Here is a 16,637-nt window from a genome sequence, read left to right as displayed (position 1 = left end):
CTCGAAGTACACAAGAAATGAAATAACGCGTGAATAATTCGTTTTCGACTTTATTACACGGACATAACAGATTTAACCGCTAACTAATCTGAGCAGCCACTTCTTCATTATTAGCAGCATGTAAACGTCTTTGACAAAGTAATGAAATTGCTGTATCTAAGCACAGTTGCTTTCCCAACCTTCTTTCACCGCAAAAGACGAACATCTGAATCGGTACGCGATAATTACAACTAAAACAAAAACCTTATCTGCCCCGAACGACATTTTCCACTCATGCGTTTTGTGTAGGAAGATCCATGATTTTTTTTTTTTCAGGGATCCAAGGAAAGGCAGTTAAAGTTTGACATCACTGTAAGCAAGCTGAATTAGCACGCAGAGGTTTCACACAGATGGACACAGGTCATTGATAAAGGTGTTCGAGCTACAGTGCAAAATATTTTTCCTACATCAATGGCCGTGCATAGAATTGAGATAACTACTTCTATCATTTTGAATGACACCGAAAAACCGAACTTTCCCTTAGATGCCAAGATGATGTGGAAGCGTTTTACTCCCAGGCACGTTCATGTTTCCGCCGCAGGAGCCATTATGTGCACGAGAAGCGGAATATAGGGCTTAATAAAATATACATATACGAGCCCGACGCCAAGGAAAAAAATGAGTGACGATTTTGTGTGGTCAGGGCAAACGCAAATTAGGTGTGCTAGCACTTGGTTTTCATTTCGGTTTCGGTTCGAGGCTTTGTTTTCAAGTTCAAGCAGACAAAGGTCGGCAAAATCGGTGAGTGGGCGCCTCAGTGCTAGTGCAGTGAAAATAAAGGAGCTACCTAAGCGCCGCCTAAGGGTAAGACGTGACAGCGTGCATGGGTTAATTAATGACCGTATATCCGGAATCGGTCGTTCCTTACTTAACGTTCATATTTCACATATATACGTTCATATATACCACTTCTGGCACAGTGTTGCAGAGGCTAGGCACTGTGCCACTGCTCTGTGTTAGCAGTGCAAGTCCCTAATGAATAAAGTTATAAACGAACACATTAAATTTGCAATATCTCGCTAGTCTTTCTTGTAATACTGAACCGACCAGAACATTTTATGGCGCCATTTTTTTTAACGAAACGGGTGTTTTTCGCTAATGGAAATAATTATTTCCTTAATTTGGCTGCATATCGCACTCAGGTAAGACGGCGTAAGTGTAAATCATCTTAATCTAGCATATAGGTTTTGTCAAATTCAAATTTAAAGTGATTTTTCTATCCTGATTTAAGCAGCATTAGACCTTCCCAGATATCGTCATGAGCTGAACAACGATATTTGCAGATCCTCGCCCACGAGGTCATGCACGCCTTCGACGTCCAAGGTATCACAGAAGACCACCGAGGGACTACGATCACAAAGAACGTGACAAACACGATGGTGGAATACGAAAGCAGGGTCCTATGCCTTCGACGCTCGTATCAAAGGGTAAGTATAGTTCTCATGCCCAGTTTCCTAGTTGCTGTGCCAGCCGCACAAGCTAAGTATAGTGTCTCAAAGAGATAGCTTGAGGATGTAATTGGACGCAATGTCTGAAGGTGTTTTACATTCCGCAAAAAGTCACTCTAATACCATAATCGAAACATTTGTGGTCAAGTTTTGAGCGTTCAATTCGGTTTCATTGTAATTGTATTCTTAAGACTAAGAGACGCATCAATTTGTTGTAGGCACTAGACAGATCCGCCGAGACAAAGGTTGGCTGCGCTCTTGCGTGACGCCTGGTGCGATAGTTTCTCTGGTCCTTCTCGTGGCTCAAACTGATACTAGTGTTCTATTGCCTTGCTGGATGATTAATCCAGTTCTCCGACTTGATTTGCTGTCAGAAGTAACGCGGTTTCAACAGTGAGCCCAAACGGCCCAGTCCACATCGCTCGGCTGCCCCATTTGCGGTAGCAAATTGCGATGCCTGACTTGGGCCCTAGCAGGGCCTCTCTGGAAAGTCTAAAGGTAGAAATCGACCTATGGTCGTATAGGTCCCTCGTATGGAGTTCCTCTCTAACTACACGTCTACCAGAGAGCCTCTCCACAAACTTGTGAATGTACTTTTTAATTCTATTGTGTCGTTTTTGCTTGGTGGGCAGCTGTCGGACGGAATGTCTGATGAAGTTCTTCATGTAGTTGTTCACCGGCAGAAGACCACCCAGCCCAACAAAAACAGCCCGAGTCGCCATCTCGCACACCAAAGTCAAAAGCGAAAAGCTGGCTTGCTTGTTTCCTAAGCAAGAAATTAAGGCTCTCACAAACCATGGTCAACCATCCAGCGCTTCATAACCCGGCCTAGGGACAGCGCACCGAAGGAACGAGCGCCTGAAATCGTCTACAAAATTTCCTGCGTTGATTCCGCCAGCTGCACCGGTGAATGGAACCTTCCACTCAGGCTTTACCAGTACAAGAACACTAACCGGGATTTCTGGACTGCAGCGCAATCGCAGATCATTCTCAGGGTTCGGGCCATCGTATCGATTTTGACCATGCCGCGCCTCTTGATACCGATCCGAATCCGTTAGAGTGACAGCTTATAGAACTCTGGCATACACAAAACACACCCAGAAGTGTAAATCAGTCGAATAGCACCCGTCCATCAGTGTCTGTATATGTCCTTATCGACCTCGTATCATCTGCCCAACGCGGACCCGCCATGTTTCATTGTTAGTACCCTATTCATGCGACTCAGATGGCGTCTCCGCGAGGACCCATTATTTGCTCACTGTGATTCTTGTGACACACTGTGGCACAGTTAGCGACCACTTCCTTACTCTGAGCAGTGGCAGTCGGTCTAAAGGAAGGGTAAAAAGCGCAGCCCTTGCTCTTATCCACTCAACCCTAGCCCTTTTAACGTGAAACCGTATCGCGTCGTGCAGAGTAGGGGTCCGATTGAGTAAGGTCATCCCAACTCGTCGACTGCGTGTTTAAATGAACTCGATTTTAGCTAGTCGAGGCCCGTTCGACTGCAGTGACACCAATCGTCAAGGAGCGCAATGCAAGCGAGCAGTAGCAGCCTCGAAGATCGCGGCACGCCACCGCTGTGTCGGGGGCGCGATGGTGCAAGCGAAACACAGCTGTGTCCTACCCCTCGCGGGGGGATTCCCTGGACCCTCGACTCCCGACCCGACTCCGCGCGCGTTTACATAAGTCCAGTACCCGGTTTCGACCCGATAACTCGACTCAATTCGGCCCTGCCTGGTTCCTGAAGAAGTGCCCAGTCGGCACTTAAACATTGGTTCTTTCATAAGCAATTCGTCGGATAGTCTTTCTTCTAGCCCCTTCAAGCTACCGACGGGCAGGCAGATGAGAACGATGCTTCTTGTTACTCCTGCAATGCTTTTTGGTTACTTGCCGGACGCAAGTTTAAAGGGTTGTTTTTTTTTAGGGGCAGTAGCACGAACACCAGCGTGAAGCCGATCAGCTACATACCTTGTGTCCGCTTTTAAACCCTCTTAAGGGGATGAAGTCTCGAACACAGACATTAAGAGGCAAGGGAACGCGCAGGCACCCTCAGGAACCGAGGTCCTCTATAGTTGACACTGAAGATTGCAGCGTGTGGCACAGTGGATCCCATCCTGTCCTTCCTCCCAGGCCTGAACGAGATAACGATGAGAATGGGGCTCCTCGAGACGATTACCCGGTCTCATTTATGGATATTGAAGCTCCTGCAGAGGATGTTAGCTCATCGCGCACAGCCACTAGAGACGCTCCGCATTAGGACACCAAGCGCTCGCTGACGTCGCGCCATGCCACCCACCACAGTGTCTTCTATCTCAGGAGACATGATGCAGGCAGTAGCCACATCTATAGCAATTGCTCAGTCGACTCACAGCTTCGCTGCGCGCTTGCCTGACTCGTGCTACAAGTCTCTGTGTAGTGTTCACGAGCCTTGTTGGCTGATTAAACCTGTCCTATAAATGAACACAAATAACGAAAGCTCCACCAGCCTAATGTGGGAAACATGTAGAACATGTTTGGGAAAGGACAGAGTCGTTCCTTGGTCTTTCATAGCTGATGTCGCGTTCTGAATATTTCAATGGCCTGAGGCTAAAAAACAGCGCAAACGGGGACGAAGCACAGAGAGGGACACGACGCTGACTAACAACCAAGTTTTATTGCACGTTCACCGGTTAAATACCTCTCGTTCGTGCAAAAAAGGAAGGAAAAAGAAGAAAAAAATGGCGATCAGCAACTTCTCAATGGCGATTTCAATGGCGATCAGCAACTTTTCTGTTGTCTAATCTTGATACTAAACACAAATGTTTGAGTTAAGCTTATGAGAAAAAACACTTCCCATAGAAAACAAATATTCAAAACGTCAATCACGGTTGAAAAATTCATTTACGTGATTCTTGTCTTCATAACTTGCACTACAAGCAGCGCCAAACCAATCAGTGCAATCCTTTCCCTCATGGGGCAGTGCTTGAATGAAATGTAGTAGTTTTGCAATGTCTGACTGTCATACAATTTCGCTGAATTGTTGCATGACCTAACATAGCTAATTTACAAAACTTGCTACTTTTAAGCTCATGCTTAGTGTATGACTCACTGAGCACACTGGATAACCAAAATGGCTTCTCAAGTGGCCTGAGGCAGAGGGATATTTTAATTAATGCAGAAGAGGTGCGCCTGGTTAACCTGCCATGTTACTCAAGATTAGGGTGAATAAAAAGAAGACCGAATGGATAAAATAAAGCAGGAAAGGTGAAATCAAGCATAAACAACATTCGCATACTCACGCACACATGATCAGCATAGGGCGCCTATCAAAGTGGCGCCCCTAAGTAAAAATAGTAGGGCTTTTCTGCTACATTCAGCCGAAGCCGCATCACTCCAGGCCGCCGTCCTGAGGTAGTCCCGAAGCACCTAGCAACGCCTTGCGATGTGTATTCAAAATTCGGCAGCAGCAGGCCAAGTGTTCCAGATCTTCGCTACCACCACATGTCAGGAAGAAGAGGCTGCTTGATGTATTAATTTTATTAAAGTATTTTGCGCCAGAAATGTGCAAGCTGAATCCGTATCCGCAATTACATTCACGCCCATCTAAATTGTGTGGCATGCGGAAGTCATGAGTGGAGTCAATACGAAGAAGAGATATATATATTGACGCTGCGGATCACACCCAAAAGGACGTTGCGTACGCCTTGATTTATTAGCCAGAAGTCTTGTGCTCTTACTGCAGGAAAGGGGAATGGGTAGCAGCACGGAGGTGTTGTTATGCGCGGCTTTCGCGGCGCCGTCAGCGTGATCTTGCCTGGGAGGCTGCAGTGAGCGGATAACCACCGCAGTACAACACGCTGACGTAACTCGCAGCCTGCGTACAGCCTTTTCAAGTCGACGACCAGCTGTTCTTGAATGCTCGACAACTTTAACGATTGGAGAGCAGCGAGACAGTCAGTGAAGATAGCACATGCTGTTCGGGGTTGTTCAGAACATAATCCAGCTCGGTAGCAGTAGTCGAGCTTCGGTAACTGTGTGTCGCCGAAATTGTGGTGCGCGTTTATGGAATTCAGATTCAAACTGCTGATGAGACGGGCGCGACAGAAATCAGTGTAGATGGGGCAATGCGCACTGTAGCATCCAGAAGTGTGTCCAAAGGCAAGGTATTTAAGTGCTGGTCCTGGGGTGTTTGTTTCCACTTAAGGTTCCACTTAAGGGTTACCAGCTCTGATAGAGAAAGACGTCTCCTCTCTGCTACAGTGTCAAGTGTGGAGGCATTCTTGGGAAGGCCGAGGCAAAATATCAAGACTTTAACTTATATAGCTTCGGGGAGGTTGATGTTTCTTTGCGAGATAGCCTGAAGAGCTATAAGATTACACCGCAGAAGGCCTTCACACATCACTCCGTACAGCCGTTGTAATTAATGTGTGGAGCAGCCTCTACTGGTATTCGACAGCATACAAATGATAGAGGAGTTCTTTTTAGCTTTTGTATATTTGGAGACCACGAGAAAGACTTGTGAAAGGTCACACCTGAGAATTTCTGGCTTGTGACATACGGTATTGCGGCGCCAGTCTTTCAGCACGTAACACTACAAATCGCCCCTCGAAAACACAATTGCTGAACAGTTATCGGGGGACACCTCGAGGCTGAGTTTGATCTAAAATAACGCATGGGCTGAGAATGGGTGATCTGCGCCAAGATGCATGCAAATGCGTGCTTGCTCCGTAAACTGTTGCAAAATTCCATGCTTTATGCTGCTAGCTGAGAACTGCCAGTGGCTGCAAGTGTAATCATGCAGAACAGCTGAAGCACCGTCATGCAGTTGAAACTGCAGGCTGTGCACAAAAAGCTATTTGACTTCGTGCGTATCACGCACAACCAAGCGCGAACAATTTTTGCGCGCAAATAGCAAGAGGCGCCATTCCATTTCTTCCTGCATTAAAGCATAATTTAAAGGCTAGTATCAGATCATTCTTCTCATCACCGACTCGCAAGATGCACAAGGCGTATCAATTCAGAGTGAGGTTCCATGACCTCACTGCGCACACTTGCGACGATCGCGAGATATCTCCTGTACAGTGGCTCCGCGTCCGTACGCAGGTTTCAGCCCAAATTTTGCTGCGTTTCTAAAGTTCACCACAAGAATACAAGAGAACAAAACTTGTTCAGATTCCGGGTCTCTGGAAATTTCCCTCTACCACCTAACAGCACAGAGATAATTGAGAACTGAAAATTGAGAACATTAAGGCCGCATTACGGACTTTCTTTTCATAGATGCTGTTTATGTTCTCAGCATGGTGGCCAATCCATGCTAACAAATTACAGACCTATCTCGTTAACCAGTATTCCTCGCAAACTGTTTGAGCATATCATATCATCTGCCATAATGAAATACTTAACCGAGCACAACTTCTTTTCCGCTCAAAAATGGAATACGCATCCTTAAAGGGGTGGAGACACCAAATTTGTGGTTCGCGCGTTCTTAGTTTCAAACGTTTCTTATGGCTTCAGGAAGCATGATACACACTCAAATATTCATATATTCACAGTGAATAATTTATTATAGCATTTTTAGGTGAACGATTTTCGGTTTCGGTTTCGGAACCCCGAGTTGTACAGTGACGTCACAGAGGGGGAAGATCAACTGCTTCGCTTGGTCACGTGGGCCCACAAAAGTTGTGACGCACCTACTGCTGCATCGTCTGCTTTCCCACACACGTGCTGACCAGCGCATGAAAACAGATTCTGACAGATCTGATTCCAATGAGTGAGGACATCGACTTTTTTTTTTGTTCGCACGCTAATATCGCCTTCGCGGGTTCGCGTGAGGATGCGAAACACTTTGCAAAATGCCAGTAAGCATCGCTGCGCCGCTCTACCCAAGCTGCGCCCACAACCGGTGTCACACTTCGCTGCCGTGCAGCAGTACCTGAGCGCTGCTTGGGATGGTGTACAAATATCACAAGAAAAGACAAGATCGCCTTGTTATCAGAACTGCCAGCTATACTCGAGCAGCGACAAAGCATGCCTGCTTATGTTGGGAGCTTTCGGCAACGGCACCGCTCGCGGGCGCTCCGGGCGACGAGCTCTGCTGCTGCCTGGCTGCCGTGGTCGTCGCTAGGCCTATAGCCTGTTTAGCAAGCGGCCGGCGCTTCGGAAGTCACCTGCGCTATAATAAAAGGCCTACTTTTCACAAATAGCTGTAGTGTTAATAGAATAATTTCACAATAAAATAATAGTATGGTCAATCTCCTCGACGCCTTCGGCAGCGGAGCTAGCGGGCGCCAGGCGAGCCGCACCCCAACGTCGCGCCAGCGGCAGCTGCTAGGCGCGGTTGTGAGAAATTTGCTCATATCACAGTTGTTACCTCTACTAGCAGCTCAGTATTGGTCAGCGATCCTCAAAAATGACACTTTTTTCACATTTCTTGTACCATGGTTTATTATTTACGTCAAGAACACTCCTTAGCTCGCTTTTATGACGTCGGCAGACGGTATCCAGGCTGACCTACCGGCCGGCAGACTCGGACTTCACGTCCGCACAAGAAAATACAAAACAGCCATGCTACCAGAAAGGATGCTTTCTAGATTCGAGATACGACAGCATGACTGTGCTAAAAGTGGATCTTTCGGCAGCGACACTGCCTGCGGCAACGCCGGCCGACGACCTGCGCGCTGGTCCCAGACTGCCCTAGTCGTCGCTAGGCCTAGCTGCTTTCGCATATCGACTCCGCAGCTGAGGGCGCTTCGGGACTGGCCAGCGCTCAGAAACGTGCTCCGCTCGGCACCCCTTTACTGTGAACTCGTCCCATAATAAAAGATATGTTCGATTTCCACGACGTCTTCAGCAACAGAGCTAGCAGACGGCAGGCGAACCGCACCAGGTAGCAGCAGGACAAAACCGGCTGATGAAATTTGCTTGCATCGCAGTCATCACTTCTACCAGGAACTCGGTATTTGCCAACGATCGTCAGAAACGATGCATTTTTGATATGCATATATCTCAGGGTTTGCTATGAACGTGAACAAACAATACTATCGCGTTCTTCAGATGCCGGCGTTCGGCACGAAGACTGGCGCAGACCGCCCGGCTCCAAGGAGTGCGCCCTATGACGCTGCCGCTCTCCGCGGTCGCATTGGCTGCCGCTTCCCGTCGTTGTTGACGCGAGCGGCCCGCCGTTGACATCTAGCAGGCCGGACGCAGGCAACGAGCTGCAATCGGACGTTGCGACGCTGTTCGCAACGGCGCGCCGCAAACCCAGCGAGTGGCGGTTAGCAGCAAACGCGGCTCGCTGGTGCGTCGACTGCACTCACGCGGCTGTGCCCCGCTCATCGTACGTCACTGTATTTTGGTATGACGTCACTAAAACTTTAATTTTTCTACACCCCTTGTGACGTCATGGTTGATGGCGCTAGCGATGGGTCTAGATCGTGAGAGTGAGCATTTAGGTAATCTTTGGAACCGAATTAAAATATTTTTTAAACGTTTGTTGCGTCCAACACCTGGCTGTGAGTGCCCTTGCATACATAGGAATCCTATAGCAGGCTTTCTATAGCTTCAAAATTTGGTGTCTCCACCCCTTTAATCTGGAACCCGCATCAATTGTACTTAATTCACAAACTGGAGTCAATACAAAATAAAGCAGCGAGATTTATAACTAAGGACTATTCACGTCATTCCATCATAACGGCAATTTAAGCGTCGCTAAAGCTATCATCTCTTGAAAAGAGAAGAATACTAGCACTATTATCGCACTTTCACAGATTGTATCACAGTCCATCTTCTTTGGCTTCATACTATATTAGACCCGCCCACCGCATCTTTCCGCGCTTAGATCATGTTCTCAAAGTCGAACCCGTGTTTGCTCGCACCCACCTCTTTAGTCATTCACCATTGCTTCTTGCCGTCCATCATTGGAACAAGTTACCAGATGACATTGTCTTCACCTTAAATCATGACGCCTTTGTGCAAAAACTAAAGTGTTTTTTAGAAATAAATTGGGATTAGGAAGCCTCTAATCCTGCGTCCTATTAACTTTGAATTTTCTGTACTTTTTTCACCCGATTTTGCCTGTGGTTTTGGATTTGTGTTGCCTGTACAATTGTGTGGAATATTGTTTATTTCTAACTGTACACCACCCCCCACCCCCCTATGTAATGCCCGAAAAGGGCCTTTAGGCTATGTGAATAAAAAAAAATGGCTGTTTCTTTATTTTTGTATTTCTTGTCATGTTATTTTTTTGCATTTATAAACCCCGTTCCCGATTTCGAAATTTATCGTTTGTACCTCCGCTCTTTTCTTTTGGATCTTTTTGTGTGCTTACTTTTGTTTTTAAACTCGTTTTAAAGAGATTTGTGTATATTTTTACTAATGATATTTTTTTTCTGGGTACAATGTATATGCCCCAGCGTCCTCCCCTCCCTTCTGTGATGTGCGTTTGTACCCTGAGAGTATAATGATTAAATGAATAAATAAATATTCAACATATACATCGGATACTGAGTGTTGACAAAGTTATGCGGCTAGTCTAGTTTCCATAAAGGCCTGTGCACGCTAAACGCACCGCATTTTATACCGTTAGAATGCAGCACTGTTGACCATCCTTTGCCCTACGCGCAGCTACTAACGCTCCCAGACGCGATTGTGACGCCATTTTCGAAAGCATGGAATGACATTCATTGGATAAAAATGTTACGGATGAGGTGCAGCACGGAACGTTCAAAATTTTAAATTTATCGATCTCAACCTAGTATATCAGTCTGTCGGTAAAAACATGCAAATACAACAAGTACAGTTTTTCAGAAGTTCACTTGATCGTAATATGTAACGGAAAGTCATGGAGACTAACCGCCGACAACGATACTTTCGTGAATAAATCGATGGCTGCTGATAGATATCAGGAAATGCAATTCGCAAGAACCAAAGGCAAGAAAGCTACATACACTAATGCGCTTGGGTTGCTGCCATGAGTTTTCAGCTAGAACTGGCCCACCAGCACTTAAAAGAATCAGCAGTGTTTTATTTATTTCTTTTATTTACTTATAGATACTCTCAGCCTTTACAGGCTCATAAAGGATTAGGTCCCAAGGCAAACAGTGAAAGGTAAAACAATGACATCAAACATGAAACATGTCAGTAGTTATTAGTAAAAAAACAAAAGCAAGCACAACAAAAAGCGCGAAGTGCGACACAGATAATATTAGGTAGTGGTTAAGAACAAGAAAAATAAATTTAATTCAATAAATAAAGCCCCACACAGAGACAAAACCAAGGAGAATAAGAGCGCGAAGACACTGCAAAACAGATATTGCTATATGAAAGAGGCCACAGCAAACAGTTGATTCTATTGCGAACAAAAAAAAAACATTCAAATGTGCAGGAGCATGGAACTCAAAATAATCACAGGCGAACCTATTCATGAAAAACTGAACTAATTTTATTTTCAAATAAGCCAAAGCAGTCAGCATTCACAATTTCTTCTTAAAGACGGTTCCATGTTTCAATAGAGGAAGCAAAAAAAATGAATATTTTAATCTTTCACACCGCGAAGAAAGAGGCCTGGTGCACTTAATATGATTTGTTCTCTCCAGCTGTTGGAAGGGTGGCATGATATACTTTGCATTATTTATGTTTATGTTACCATGATTAAAGGGAAAACGGCGTGCCATGCGCTCTCTTCTACTAAATTTGTCCATTAGATATGGACTGATGCAGAGACCATATGATACTTGATACTTGCATACTCAATTATTGGCTGAACGAGGGCTTTATATGTGTATAATTTTACACAGGGCAGTGCTGTAGGCTGTTATTTATGCAAGAAATTGCTGCCTGAATGCCTTTGTCCTTGTGTTATCAATGTAAGCGTCGCATCTTGCACATGAGGGTCACACCAAAATATCTTGCAGTCTCGGAACGTGTTACAGCTGTGTCTCTTAGATTGTATCTGAATATGTCCATGACCCTCTTATGAGTAAAGCTGATGCATGTGGTTTTGCTGAGATTGAACCACCCTCCCCATTTCTCGCACCAGTTTTCAATGTTGTTTAGTGACAGGTTTAGTGAGATTTGACTGCCCAGAGGCCGAACAGTACTGTTCGGTGTCTGAATTATCAAATCAGCACATGTTTATTGAGGAGGGCAACATAATTATCTGGTCTTTTTGGCGTATCTTCAGAAGTAATTGAGTGGCAGCATTATTTCCAGCATAACTTCGAATATGAATGTACACCGTCTCTCCCAGGGCGCAACAAATGTACAATATCTACTGTACTCGAACGGACATAGAGGATATCGTCCATAATCGGAAGACCATCGGCTAGCAGCTCAAAGCAGCGGATAATTACGTCGTGGCCTAGTGGTTTAGCACTTTTCAAGGGGGCAGTTACTTGTAAGGTACACCCATAGACAAACTGCGCACAGCATGTAAACAGTGTGTGTCTGCCCCTTCCTTAGAGTCAGCGGTGCCATAGGCACTGCGTTGTCGCTCCAAAGAAGTACATCGAAATTGGGGCTGATATTCAGAACGATGATTTGAATCGCTATGAGCCATCACCGATCTAATCTGCCCTAATCGCGCGTGCAGGCGGAGTCTGAGGACCGGGCAAGGTCCTTAAGCCACGAAATAGACTCAGAAGGGCTCGCTGACTACGCGGGCTTGCTGTTGGTGTTTGATGCCCTCAGCCACCTCCCTGCCAGCAACCGCACGGCGACGGTTCCAGGAGTCAGGCTCAGTGCGCTGCAGACTTTCTTTGTAGCGCACTGCTTAAAATATTGCCAAGAAGACAAATATAGCAGGGTTCGAGGGCGCAAGAGCTTATACTGGAACCTACGATCCCGATGCATCGTGCCATTGCAAAATATGCCCCAATTCGCCAAAGCGTTCTCTTGCAAGGCGACTTACATGAATCCCAAAAAGTGTCCCTTCTGGTAGAGCTGTAGGGTACGTGCAAAAAGAACACAAGCGATCATACACTCTCAAGTATTTCTTGAATAGCATTCATTTTTCGTGCTCCTTTTTTTTTAGCCTTCTCAAGCACAGTGAACATTACCTTATGCCTGATTAAACCTCAATGTTTTGTTGACACTTTGCAGACTTTCTCTTTCTAATGCTGGTTAGTCTATATCTTCCTTTCCTGTTTTACAAGTGTGTTGTAGCTGGTGTAAGGCATACTGCTGCATATTTTCGAAGCGTCACCGTTTTCAACCCGATCGTAATATTTTCTACTAAGCATTTGTGCTTTGCATTCGTAATTTTGTATATCTCTGTAAACGCAAGCAGGTAAAGCTTTACATAAAACGATTTAGCTCCGGGTTCCCAGCACTCTTTGGCTATAAATGTAGCACTCAAGATACCCTCTTTACCATCTTTTGAAGGCTACAGATCCGCAGCAGCGTGACCGACGTCCAATATCCTTCTGATGCCGCATCACCGAAGATAACTAAATGTGAAAGAAGTGGTCGTCTGCAAATTCAGCAGTGCTGCCGTCGATATAACGTGCCCGCACAATTTTGAGGGCTAGTGTAGTTGCTTTAAACCCGGCCGTGACTGAATATTCGGTGGACTTTTCTCGGTGTTCGCTTCAGAACGCAGCTTTAGGTCTTTTTCCTTGAGCTACAAATGTTTCTTTTAGTTGATGTGGTGTGGTATTCCTGTGCATTCAAAGGTTGAATGCAATTTATCGTAACTTTTTGTGAGCCACAGTATTAATTTATCAGTATTTTACGCACAAGCAGTTGTTAACTAGTGCTAAACACTTACAGCTGCGCATGTAGAATGCAATATTATCGCCAATACAATCTGTAACCGAAGTCATATAGAACCGTTAGACAAAGACCAAAATGTAACTTATTTACTAAGCGTGGTTTTCCTTATGCTATCGCTCAGTTTTTGCGCTAGGTTAAACAAGGCGTCCAGGCAACACGTAGTCTGCGTGCTGACTGCGACGGGGCTAGCACTTGAACACCGTGGTAGCCAGAACATGGCCCGTTTTCGTTGTGCATGTAATCGAGCGTCCCTACGCACGGTGGAGAAACGTGCTTGTGGAAGTATCTGTCCAAAGTTGGCGATGACAGACATCACCTCGTCTACGCTAGTAGACTATGTTTGGCGACTACGTGGAAGCTGTGAGCCGGCAGAGACGCGCAAGGCAGCGCAGTCATGCCTCTAAATGTGCAAAGGTGCAGCGTCCCAGCACGCCCTCGCTTCCGCAGTCCGTTAATTTTCTCCCCTGGATCAGTGTAGCTCCTACTCAACAGCCAGCTATCTGCGGCGTGCATGTCAAGGGCACTAACCATTTCCAGTCGGAAACAAATGCGTCCAATAGCTGCTCCGAGAGTTGGCTAGAAGAGAACTTGCTTAAAAGTGAAATTTTCGAAAGTCGGAGAAGTCGAGCCAAATCACATACATCGATTGGAGACCTTTCTGACAGCGTAAGAATATTTACAAGTGGTAATAAAAAACGTTTCGGAAGATAACTGGTATTAGTGCGAAAGTATTATTTTGATGCGTAAACCACAAGAAAGATCTCACGATGTTTCTGGGTTTGCGATGTTCGCAGATTTGTGCCAAGTGAAAGAAATAAAAACAAATGAACTAAATGTTCGCCACTGGGATTCGAACCCGCAGCGGCGCGAAAAGCTAGAATCGCTGGTCACTACGCGAGAGCACTAGGCTGTCGCCACAGTCGAATACATCTCGTGTTAAACTAACGTATTCTCATGCGGGGCATAGCATATCCTCCTCTTCATTGCCAAATACTACTAACAAACTAAAATTCAAGCTTTGAGCTATGTGGCGATAGTGACAGAGTCATGTGCGCTGCATGGATTGGCGTGCAAAACGTTGTTGTAGAAACGCGGCACTAGAGCAATACGCCGTGGCGTCGACAACATGCAGAAACGTGGCACTGGAACATAAGGCGGCGGCATACATTGGGTAAATTGGCATTGACGATGAAAAATTCTGAGACGCGCATAACTGGCTCCCTGGTTAAGTAAACACCTAAATCGCGCTTTAAGATACGTGGCTGTGGTGTTCACGTACAAAAAACTGCTTTAGCTGCTTAGCAATATTTTGTGCTTAGCAAAGCTAAACTGCCAGCCATTTTTGTACTGTCAGCAATAAGTGTACACCTAGTGTAACTTTACTAATTTCTATTTCAGAACCAAATCTAATATTTCGACTTTGAATAACTATTTTGAGGCTGATGCATTAAAAAAAATTTATCGGGAATATTTCTAGGATTGAGCGATGCTGTTTCGTGCTGACGCATATATGTGAGCAGCGATTAATTTTAAGTTAGGAGTATAATGTCGGTACTCTTTAGAGAGCATAATCCAGATGAATGCGATGATATTGAGCACATTGACTGCATCTGATCGGCCTTGTGTTTAGTTACAACAGCGTCCTGCTAAGGAACTGATCATTCTAGAGATGCCCGCGTGCGGAGCGTAGTGGATCAAACATTGTGTTCTGCAGAGAATACTCATCTTTCATTAATCGCGATAAGCCTAGCAGAAGACTGCAGGATTTCTCATCATTGCTAAATTACTAACCCTGAAGAAATTTCAAAACGTACGCCTGCATTGGCCAAAGAAACGACAGTCAATTTACCATTATCATCGTCATCATCATGACTTGGGCATAATTTTAATTAGGTGCGCTTTAACTCTGTGGTCATTTTTTTGCATTTTTTATCTTGTATTTTGCATTTTCTCGTGGTTATCCTGGGTTATTGATGTATTGCTGTGCGATTAAAGTCTTATACCAAATGTATTTTGTGTGTTTGCATCGCGTGGAAGGAGCACACCAGATACGTACATGACAAGAGGTTTGCAGTCGTTATATGCATGCATACCAGCGACGACTGCCGTTCTCCAGAAAATGTGGCATCTTCGGAGTTTTCGTCGTCATCGTCGGCGGTGGTGTGGGCGGAAAAGCAGATGGCCCACCTGCCACTTAGGTCACGTGTCCTTGTGACGCCATCAGAACACACACAAACGCACGCCCGGGCCGCGCTACTCCCTGCGGAGCTACAAGGACGTCGTGCAAAAGGCACCGAAGAATTGACTGTCAACTGAGAAACAAGGTGAACTGAGGGGCAAATCTTTATCAAAAAATTTTGAACATTAAAGGTTTACAAAAAAGAACTAAATACAAACATCATGTGGAAACCTTAGGCTTGTATAGCCATGCCAATATTGTTCTGAAAGGCATGAGAATAGATTTAAAGCCACCCACATCGAACTTGTCTCCATGTCTATGAATGCATTGGCAGGACACACTACAGAAAACATCAGAAGAACATATAGGTATTGTCATATCACGTAATAAGTTTTTTCTCGACGCTTTGAGGCTCACGGAACGTCAGCTACGTAAAGAACTTCTGAGTGATCACGAAACCGCTCTTTTAGTTATTTCTAGAAAGGAAAAAACGCTCACCCCTAACTCTAGAAATAAAAAAACGCTCACACCTAACTCAGAGGGAGAAAAAGTTCCGTCGGGATGGGGTGGTTCTACCACCCCCTCCTTCAGATTGAGAAATTTCTCCTCTCCTTGTAACCTTTAGTCCAACCTCTGCATCGTATATAAAAATCAGTTCTCTCCCTTCAGGCTCATGCCACTCAAACTTAAAATTCGTCAAGTCCACGCCTAACATTGTTGTAAATATACCATCGGTAACGTTGTCACATGATGAATGCATGGTGCTGTCAAAGGGCCCGAAAGTTATTTCGTTTTGCAGATTATTCACGCTGTCAGGATTTGTATTCATCGCTTTAAAGTGTTTTTACAACTTTTGTTTGGGGCTCTTCAATGGGACCCATGCGACGTGATTACGTTTTCCGACCTGTAAGCGTGGGCGTTCAAGGTTTATTCCATCTGTATGTGCGACAGATTGCCGCCTGCTTTATATTTTTTCGTGGCAATTCCCACCTAATACTTCAAACGTTTTTGCAGCCTAATTTAGTTACTGGTTTGCCAACTGCGTCCTCTGACTTCACTAACCATCCTTCTTTTTTCTTTTCTTTTCTTTTTTTTTTTGGGGGGGGGGGTGTGCCTGAGATATATTTTCTTGCAGTCGTTTTCGCAGCACATTTCTTGTATTCAGTGTCACAAAAACCCTTGCTCAAAGTCTTGACTTCCGTGATTTTCCCCCCTCCTATTTGCCG

General features: G+C 45.3%; 1 protein-coding gene across 1 annotated transcript in view; it reads left to right on the top strand.

Moving 5' to 3' along the window:
- Positions 1 to 12,399, top strand: part of LOC149339774 (uncharacterized) — a 59,624-nt gene extending 47,225 nt beyond the window's left edge. Inside the window, exons 10-11 of the mRNA XM_089550993.1 lie at positions 1,323 to 1,466; positions 12,052 to 12,399. Of these exons, the coding sequence (XP_089407119.1) occupies positions 1,323 to 1,466; positions 12,052 to 12,399 (492 nt within the window). The remainder of the gene's footprint in view (positions 1 to 1,322; positions 1,467 to 12,051) is intronic.
- Positions 12,400 to 16,637: the final 4,238 nt, after the last annotated feature.

The sequence above is a fragment of the Amblyomma mixtum genome, chromosome 6 (genome assembly GCF_055824585.1).
Source record: "Amblyomma mixtum isolate Tamu chromosome 6, ASM5582458v1, whole genome shotgun sequence".
Classification (NCBI taxonomy): domain Eukaryota; kingdom Metazoa; phylum Arthropoda; class Arachnida; order Ixodida; family Ixodidae; genus Amblyomma; species Amblyomma mixtum.
Note: the sequence above shows the minus strand (reverse complement) of the source record. Positions and strands in the feature narration are given on the sequence as shown.